Here is a 10,525-nt window from a genome sequence, read left to right as displayed (position 1 = left end):
CAGTTAGCGTAATGGCTATGTCGCTGGACTCCCACGTAGTCAACCATGGTTCGCGTCCCGGACCTGGTGGCTTAAAACTCACACCGGGCGTGTGTGCGTGTGTGCCCAAGATCCCGAGAGGAGAATGGAGGAGAAGGGATTGCGGCATGACCATCCCCTCTGGGGGGTGATTTCTTGCTTTCTGTCTCTATGTCTCTCTCTGTCTGTCTGGTGAGCGCACGTGCCCTATAGCAAAAACCTCTCCAAAAATTAAAAAAAAAAAACTGTAATGGACACTAGAGACAAAGTGGAAAGAGAATGTAGGAGGAGAAGAGCATAGGAAAGGAAACTGGGGCAGGGGGAGGGATGGAGAGGTAAGACACTTGTGGGACACAGATAAGGTTTTTTAATCTGTTGACGAGGATGTGAATGGTAGTCTCAACTGAGCTGGACTGAGGTGTATATCATGCTGGGTAAAGTTTCTTCACAATATAAATAATGTATAGTGATTTAATGTATGAATAATAATTTTAAAAGATAATTTAAAAGCTTAAAGAAAAAGAATAAACTTCAGCATCCAACACCAATCGTTACCACACACACACTACCAAATATTTTATGCTTCTGGTGGAAGAACACAATACCACCTATGAAGTGGTCTTGCCTGGCAAGAGAAATGATATCTAAGTAAGATCAAGACTTTCCATCCAAATATTAATTGATATGAGAATGTCCCATCCACAAGTCCCAGCTGGGAATCTCTACAGGACAATAAACCCAATTTTCTTTTATTTTATTTTCCCCAAAGTTTACTTAATTATTTTTTCAATAAGAGAGATAGAGACATACAGACAGACAGACACCCTCAAAAAGACCTTCTTGCCACAATCTACTCCCAGCCTCAGCTAGTCAGGATAATGGGCATATGCACACCGAGCATGCACAAGGAACCCTAAGGACATGAACCTGGAACCTTCTTGCATAGTCCCATTGTTGTAAACATTGTATTACCACTGTGCTTCAGCAGCTAACTCCAATTCGTTAAAGAAACAAATGACAAGGAAATAGAGATGGAGACACAAATTTTGCAATGTCATCAATGCATCACAAAATGTGGGCCTTATGTGGATGCTGACTCAAACCAACTGCTAAAAATACTTTAATACATTTATGAGTTAACTTGGAATATAAACATTGGCCAGATTATTTGGTGATATTAAGCAATCATTGTTAATATATTTAGGGACCAGCAGTTAGCGTAATGGCTATGTCACTGGACTCCCATGTGGTCGACCACAGTTCGCGTCCTAGACCCGGTGGCTTAAAACTCATGCTGGGCGCATGTGCGTATGTGCCCAAGATCCTGAGAGCAAAATGGAGGAGAAGGGATTGTAGCGTGGCCATCCCCCCTGGGGGGTGATTTCTTGCTGTCTCTCTGTCTCTCTCTGTCTGTCTGGCGAGCGCACGCACCCTATAGCGAAAACCTCTCCCCAAAATACATATATATATATTTAGGTAAAATAACAATATTGTCATAATATTAAAGACAAAATTTCATTAGTTTAGACATGTACACTAAAATATTCACAAATACAGTAATATAATATCAGGAATTTGTATAAAATAATATTAGGGGAGTAATTAGGTAGAAATATAGATAAAATAAATTTCACCATGACTTGATCATTGTTGAAACTGGGTGATTGGTACACAAGATTTTTGTTACATGATTCTGCATATTTTTGTGTATGTTTGAAATTTTCTGGGGGACCATCAGTTAGCATAATGGCTATGTTGCTGGACTCCCATGTAGTTGACCGCGGTTCGTGTCCAGGACCCGGTGGCTTAAACTCATGTCGAGTGCATGTGCATGCCCAAGATCCCGAGAGGAGAATGGAGGAGAAGGGATTGTGGTGGGCCATCCCCCCTGAGGGGTGATTTCTCACTTTCTGTTTCTCTATTTCTGTCTATCTGGCAAGTGCACGTGCCCTATAGCAAAAACCTCTCCAAAGAAATTTTTTCTGTAGTTAAGGTTTTTAAATAAATATGCAAAGAGGCCTGATTTGATGGGTGGTAAAAAGAGTTCTTATTCAAGCACATATGTGTTCCTCAGCCCTGTGTTTGAATTAGGGCAAAACATCAGCAGTGGTAAGACCCCGGAGAGTGAGGAGAAAGGAAACATGCTAGGCAAATAGGCTCATCAAAAGCACTGGCCCTAGAGTGCAAGTCCAAGAACCAGGCAGAAACAACATCAGAAAGAATTAGCAAGAGGTGGGGGAGAAACTCACATGGTAGACACAGAGATACTTGCTGCCTAGGCCTGCCAGACTGATTTCCAGACCCCACCCACTGGCAGACACAAGGCACTCCATGTACTGCCAAAGCTGGGTAAATTGATTCCAGAAGTGGGCAAGAATGAGCTCGCCAGTGAAGGTCCCCCTGCCTAAGCCGAGCTCCACAGGAGAAAGGCAGACAGTCATACCGCAGTGCCTTCACCCTCCACAGGGAACACTGAGGCAATGTTAGGGAGGAATAGGAATACACAATAGAAAGGTTTTATTGCCTACTGCCCACTCCGGAAAAAGTTCCCAGTTCCTGTGTGGTTGAGACCACCATGTTGGAACCACACGACCCATCACTCTGGTCACAGCTGAGTGATCCAAGAGGGCACACTGAACCCAAGAGAGGAAAAAATCTGTAGGCTGAGCTTAATCCATCATGTCGCTGTCTTGGTTTCTCCGAGAAGCCAAGACTGAGAACTGTGAGCCACACCATGAGATAATGGGGCCATTGGACAGATAAGAGCATGAATTCTCATAGTAGGTCATTGAACCAGATGGTTGTTAAGTTTGCCTTCAGTTTGCCTGTGTGATTTGGGGCAAGTTATGTGGCCTCTTTGAGCCTCAGTTTCCTTATCTGTAATGTGGGGATAATAAAGATAACTGTTTCAAAGGGATCTTTATGAGAATAAAATGAAAATGCTTATAGAACACTTAGATAGTAAAACTCTCCTAACTCTAAGCTATTGTTATTATTATTATTTGTAGTAGTGTGAACATTGCCCTTAGTTATGACTATTTGGGGCCACATGAGAGCAAGGGAAGCCTGTCTACACACAAGCAACACTGATGTGACTAACCCACTTAAACCTCGCAACAACCCCTATCCAGCAGCACTGGATTTCCTCATTTTACCAACGAGGAAATTGAGGTACAAACTGAGTGATTTGCCAAAAGTTTAGGAAGTGGTGATGGCAAGAATGAACATGAGGGCCAGTCGGTGATGTGGTGGTTAAGTGACTAGATCTCACATAGCCAGTGGCGCAGTTCAAGTCCCAGACCCAGCAACTTGAAAAACATGCCAGGTGCATGTGCGTGTGTGTCCAAAATCCTGAGAGGAGAATGGAGGAGAAGAGATTGTAGAAATAATGAACATCAACCTTCTATGAACACTTCATTATGCAGATGAGAAAAACCAAGGCTCGGAGAAGGTCATGCCACCCTTGAGAAGTGGCCAAAGAACCAGAGAGCACAACTTATGCTCCAAAAGTCCAGCCCTGGCTCCTGTGAGTCCCAAGCGTCTTTGTTTTCCAGTGAGATAATCTGTTGTCACCTTCATTGGAGGCCCCTGTCTCTCCCCTCCCACCCTGTTACCACTCAACCTGAGAAGTTTTCTGCTCTTCATTCTGACTGAAACAACAGGAATCACAAATGTGCTTCAGTCACCCACATTACAATCCTAGGTACTAACCCTTCGTTCAAGGGCTTCTGGTGCCAGGAAAAACATCTTATAGCAGGGAATACATCTCAAGTGTCTGGTTACTCTGGTGGAAGCTTATTTGGTCCCTGCCCGTTTAATGGCCACTTCTACATGTCATCCCTGTTAACTAGAACGAACGCTCACCACACAAAGAAGACCTAGACAAGAGGGTGGGTCAACACGTGGCCAGGATAAGATATAGTGTGGCAATTCCCTTTTGAGAAAATATCCCTTCAGCCATGAGTCACAAAATAAACAAAGACGAGGCAAAACCACTAACGAGAAAAATAGGAATGCTACAATGTTGAGGGAAAAGCAAAAAGAACTTTGCAAATGAGACCAGACTAGAAAATAGACCTTCTCCTCACCTTGCCTATTTTTCCACTCATCACCTCCAACCCTCAAATTTTTTTAAAATATCATTTTAAACAACATTATAAATTATGCCATCCAAGATAAAAGTTGTCAAATGGGAAGAGAAAAATATAGCAAAGAATATGAGTTATCAAATATCTGAAGCTAACGAATGGTCCTACTCATTTCTAATTCCATCTAAAAGGAAACTTCCAGCTCCATACCCAACAATCAACAACTGGGAGACTGTAGAATTGCCCATAAAACTTATAAGGCCAACATGGATTTTCAAAGACAAAAGAAAGTAAATGATTCTCTTTAAATAGGGCAAGCAGGTGGCATAGTGGTTGAGGCACTAGACTCTCACATGGCTGACCGTCATGGTTCAAGTCTCAGATCAGGCAGCTTGAAACTCATGCCAGGCGCACTGCAAGTGTGCTCAAAATCCCAAGAGGAAAATGGAGGAGAAGGGATTGTGATGTGGCCCTCTCCCCTGGGCGGGGATTCTCGCTTTCTTTCTCTCTGACTGTCTGGTGAGTCATACACCCTACAGCAAAAATCCCTCAAACAGAAGCAAAGGAAGGGGCTGGCAGGTAGCATGGTGGTTAAGGGAGCTGGGCTACCACATGGCCGACCATGGTTCGAGTCCAAGACATAGCAACTTGCTTTATTGCTTTCCTTCTCTCTCTCTCTCTCTCTCTCTCTCTCTCTCTCTCGCTCTCTCTCTCTCTCTTTCTCTCTCTTTCTGTGTGTGTGTGTGTGTGTGTGTGTGTGTGTGTGCCTCTCTGACCAAAATAAAATAAATAAATAAGTTAAATAAAATAATTCTTTAAAAAAAAGAAAAGAAAGAAAGAAAGAAAAATAGGGGAAGAGCTAAGCGTAGCGAAGGCAGGCTGTCCGAGTTTACAGAAGCACCATAATTCCCAAGTCAGATAGTGCTGCATCCGGGCACTGTCACTTGCTCAGACCACTGGTGCCTCAGTTTCTTCATCTGTACAATGAGAGTTGCTGGGAAGATTCATGTGCAGTAATACACTGGGCAGGCTCCATTCATGCCCACTTCAACTCTTTAATAAGAAACGTAATCACAATAATCCTTATTGTGACTGCCATGACACACGTATTTAAGAAAGTCATAAGAAGTAAAGTTGTCCCCAAAGCTGTAACCTGACCGATAGCAACCTTAAAAACAATATGGAGCCAATACCAGGTCCTCTAATTCTAGAGTGTGGAGATGGTGGAGAAGAAGGAGTGAGCTTTCTGCTGAAGCCTCCTCAGGAGCTGTCTGAGGCCACTGTGAAGCAAGGATGCTGGGTGGAAGAAGAGTGAAGGAGGATCCAAAGGGAACACGTGAGTTGACACCGGCTCCGTACTTCCTCGGTGTCAGGTACTAAGCTGAGAGCCGCACACACCAAAATCTCATCTAATCCTCTCATGACTCCACAGTCAGACAGGCATCATTCTCATTGCTCAGATGAGCAAATCAAGAGTTAGAGATATTCCATGACTTGCTCAGGATCACACAGCAAAGCACCTGCCAGTCCAGAGACTTTGAGAACCAAGAGCTCTAAGGGCCAAAGGTGCTGGAACATACTCCTTCTGATCTCAAGGCACAGTAAGGATTAAGGAAGATAAAATGCTGGATTAAGAAGGAAAGAAAAACAAAAAGCCTCCATTTTCTAGCTGACATCTACTAGTACCTAAATACATCATCTCAGTTCCTGTTCACGACCAGCAGTAAGATCAGTCTCATGGTTTTATCTCACAGATGAAAGGCTAGAATTCAGAGAGGTTAACCATTGTGTCCAGAGACACACAGTGAGCAATCAAGCCAGAGAGCAACCAAGGGGGGTTGATCCCCAAGGGGGGTTGATCCCATAGCACCATATCACTCTGCTTTTTATTTTCTTTAATAATTTTTTTTTGGAGAGGTTTTTGCTATAGGGCACATGCCTCACCAGACAGACATAGAGAGACAGAAAGACAGAAAGCAAGAAATCACCCCCCAGGGGGGATGGCCACTCCTCAATCCCTTCTCCTCTATTCTCCTCTTGGGATCTTGGGCACGCACACACATGCGTCTGGCGTGAGTTTTAAGCCACCAGGTCCGGGACTTGAACCGCAGTTGACTACATGGGAGTCCAACAACATAGCCATTACGCTAACTGCTGGTCCCACACATCACCCTGCTTCTGCAAAGGTTGGAGACCAGTGGAGGAGCTCAGCAGGGGCGTGGGTATAGGCGACTTCCCGAAGCACAAAGAGAAAATCCTGTGCAACCGAGTGAGATGGAAAGCATTGACAACCTCCAATGGGAGTGGCTGACGGGTCCAGGACTCGGGGCCCTATCACAGGTGGAAGTGACCACCAGGCGACTGTACCCAGAATGCTGGGGACCCACAGGGAAGGAAGCACAGCTAGCTGGGATATTGGGATATTTGAGTAAAAACCTTACAGATGCACCCTCACAACCAGACACATGCACACTCGCTCACATGCATACATGCACACACACAGTTGGCATACTCAAAAGCATGGAGTGTGTCAAGTCTCAATTTGCGCTTCTCTGGAGAAAGTTCTCAGATGACCCGTGTTGCCGTAGACGTAGTCATAGCTGTAGCAATTACTACTTAAGTCCTTTCAGATGGGGAAGCAATGCTTGACGTTGGGTGATCTGCTAAAACAGGATTCCCAGGGTACCAGCAGATGGTAATGGTATAATGGTTACATCACAGGACTCCCACATAGTCGACCACAGTTCGTGTCCCAGACCTGCTGACTTAAAACTCACACTGGGCACATATATGTGTATGTGTCCCAAAGATCCCGAGAAGAAGAATGGAACAAAAGGGATTGCAGCACGGTCATCCCCCTGGGAATGATTTCTTGCTTTCTGTCTCTCCAGCGAATATATGCATCGTATAGCAAACAAACAAAAAAAAAAAAAAAAAAAAAAAAAGAAAACAAAAAAAAAAAAAAAAAAAAAAGAAAAGAAAAGAAAAGAAAAGAAAAGAAAAACACCTTTCTTAAAAAAAAAAAGAAAAGAAAACAAGAGTCCAGAAACCTTAGTAGGGACTTCTACAGCAGGTGGACCCTATTCCATCACCTTCAACTTTCTGCCGACTGTCACAGCGAGGGGATTACTGCGCAGAAAAGCTGGTGTCACTATGCTAGGATAAATGAACTGGTTTGGGAATCTACCGGCCTGAAGTCAGTTCTCAGTCCATTTGCTGTTGGCACGACTTGGACTAGACACTTCACCTGTCCCAGCTCAGCTTGGCCATCTACAAAATAGCAGTCAAAGTCCTCACTGTAATGGTTTGTGGAGGGTTTAATGAGATAATGCAGGAGCAAGACTTGGCAGAGTGCCTGGCCCTAGTGCCAGGCACTAAGTGGAGGGCAGCTGTTATTCAAGTTCACCACAGCCCAAAAAACAAGAACATCAAGAGCAAAGACATAAAGATCAGGTAAAGACCAAACCCTACATGGGTCAGCAAGTGGCATGGTGGTTTAGGTGCTGGACTCCCATATGGCTGTGGTTCAAGTCTCAGACCTGGCTACTTGCTTTTTCACTTTCTCTCTGCACACACTCTGTGGCAAATTTTAAAATACTAATAATTGGGGCCAGCAGGCAACATAGTGGTTAAGGGACTAGTCACTCCCACATGGCCAATCACAGTTCAAGTCCCGGGTTTGGTGGCTTGCTTTCTCATTTTCCCTCTCTCTCTCTCTTTGTGTCTCTTTCTGGTCAAATTAAAATAAATGAATGAATAAATAAAATTAAATAAATAATTCTTTTTAAAAAATAAATAATAACAAAATTAAATAATTCACTTTAAAAAAAATAAAAAACAGGAGCAAACACTACACTCTCATCCCATAAAACATGCCCAGATGTCGAAGCTCAGGTAAGACAGAAATGTGATTCTAATGAGCCTAATATTCCCAACCGTGACAGGTGAACAACGTAGGTAAGCATTTTGAGTATTCACTAAATGAACTCAACGGGGTGGTGTTGAAAACTTAGGTGAAAGGGCTAAAGGCCATCAGAGTGCCTGCAAGTCTGCCAGAAGCCTGTCCCAGCAACCTGACTCTCCACCACACATCCTTAGTTGAAAGCACACCATTTATAAAACCATCTGAGAAGGCACTGGCCAGGAAAGAAAACTTAGTTTCCATGGATCAGCAAAGAGGAATCTACTCCTGACAGCCAAAGCCTTCTCGATACCTTTCTCACCAATTAGTAGAAATACAACCTGGATCTCAAAGCCAAAATAAACTGCTTGCATTCACGCGGCTTTTCTCAGACAGTCAAGCATGACAAGCACCTGAAAGCCCTTCGGGTCCACCCTCGCATGGCACAGACTCCAAGGCCACTTTCACATTGCACATTAAATTCCCTGTACTGCAGCTCTCAGGAGAAGAATGAACCAAGAAAGAGACTTTGCATCAAGTGCTTCCTTGAAAGCCAACGGCAAAAAGAAGAGCAGTAAGTACACGCACAGTAATGTGAGCTGACAGAACTCAGTCACACCGATACCACCCGAGAGACACACAAGGAAAACATGGGAAAGGACTTCAGAATTTAAACACAGACATAGGAGAGCACATGCGTAGCCTTCAAAAAGTTCATGAAAAATGCGTATTATGAAAACAATGCATGGGTTTCGAAAACCTTTTGTACCAAAATTAATTTGTACTTTCATTCCATTTTTACACAAACTTTTTGAAGTCCCCTTGGATTTATATCTGTTGCAGCATAACCACTTAACCCACTGTCTAGTCGCTTAAAACAATAACAAATACGGATGATCCCATGCAGTTTCTGTGGGTCTAGCATGCTGCAGCACCTTTGCGAGGCAGCTCTCACCCAGTCTTTCATAAAGTTGGAGTGAAGATCTTGGCCAGGAATGATATTTGAATCTCAAAATTTCAAGACTGGGAAAATCCTGAGAGATCATCCAACATTGTCATTTTCAAATAGTTTTTAACAAGAGGACACTTTTTTTTTTTTTGAGAGGTTTTCGCACATGCACTTACCAGACAGACAGAGAGAGACAGAGAGATAGAAAGCGAGAAATCATCCCCCGGGGGGCTGGCCACTCCGCAATCCCTTCTCCTCCATTCTCCTCTTGGGATTTTGGGCACGCACGTACACGTGCCCGGTGTGAGTTCAAGTCACCGGGTCCAGGACTCGAACCGCGGTCAGTTATATGGGAGTTCAGAGACACAGCCTTTACGCTAACCGCTGGCCCCAGCAAGAGAACACTTTTGTCAAATGACATTTTGTACAAACCCCAATATAGAAAATAGAGGGATAATATTTTTCCTATAAATGTGTCATCCTAATTTCAGGTTTTCTATCTATAAAACCTGTCAGTGAGTTTGATCGAGGCCAGCCCTCCCCATCCACAGGGAGTGGGTTTCCCACAGAGAAGAGGGCCTCTGTGAGAACAGATGCAGAGGGAAAGTGCACTGGTCAGACAAAACCCATGGCTACCACATGCTCTATCATGCATAGAATACAATACACTTTTAAAAACAAGAAACCGTCAATATGCAAAGTGATCTTTGACATTATACAGGGGTCTTCAAAAAGATCATGGAAAAAATCTGTATTATGAAATCCTATGCATAATTTTCCATTTTTTTCTTGCACCAAAATAAACTCATATTGGGGCCAACAGGTGGTGTGCTGGTTTCGGTGCTAGACTCCCACATGGCCAACTGCAGTTCAAGTCCCAGACCCAGTGACTTGAAAATCAATTTTTACATGCCAAAAATTCTGAGAGGAGAAGGGAGGAGAAGGGACAGCCATGTGGCTATCCCTCCAGGGGATGATTTCTCACTTTCTGGCTCTCTGTATCTCTTTCTCTTCTCTGGCAAGCACATGTACCCTATGACAAAACAAGCAAACAAAAACTAAAAAAGAGAAAGAAGAAATATACTGTAATTCTATTTTTCCATGAACTTTTTGATGTCCCCTTGTACTGTCATAGTTCAGCGTGATTTCCCCCACACTTTATATTTTTACAGTCAAATCAAGAGTAATACCATATACATCATTTCAATAGAGAATTTTACACTTGCCCTTCCCATCCACTCCCTACCATCCACTCACCTTTCTCATAGACTCTGGTGTCTACACTTACCTCCCTACTGTCATATCTTCAGACCTTTCCATGTCTGTCATAGAGTGCAGACATTCAGTATATAGTCTGTCGTTTACATATATCTGATCTATCAAGCTATAATAGCACCTCACCCAGCCCATACTTGAAAAAGGCCTACATGTGTGTTGTAAGAATGTATTCACACATGGGACCAGGAGATTACATAATGGTTATGTCTCTGGACTCCCATGTAGTTACCTACAGTTTGAGTCCCGGACTCGGTGGCTTAAAACTCACTCCAGGAGCGTGTGCATGCATGC

At 43.5% G+C, this 10,525-nt stretch overlaps 1 protein-coding gene across 1 annotated transcript in view; it reads left to right on the top strand.

The window, feature by feature from the left end:
• Positions 1-5,421, top strand: part of GABRA4 (gamma-aminobutyric acid type A receptor subunit alpha4) — a 68,653-nt gene extending 63,232 nt beyond the window's left edge. The window contains exon 7 of the mRNA XM_006141460.2: positions 5,318-5,421. Within this exon, the coding sequence (XP_006141522.2) occupies positions 5,318-5,421 (104 nt within the window). The remainder of the gene's footprint in view (positions 1-5,317) is intronic.
• Positions 5,422-10,525: the final 5,104 nt, after the last annotated feature.

This window comes from Tupaia chinensis, unplaced genomic scaffold, assembly GCF_000334495.1.
Source record: "Tupaia chinensis unplaced genomic scaffold, TupChi_1.0 Scaffold000054_1, whole genome shotgun sequence".
NCBI lineage: Eukaryota > Metazoa > Chordata > Mammalia > Scandentia > Tupaiidae > Tupaia > Tupaia belangeri.
This window is presented reverse-complemented; position numbering and strand designations above follow the sequence as displayed.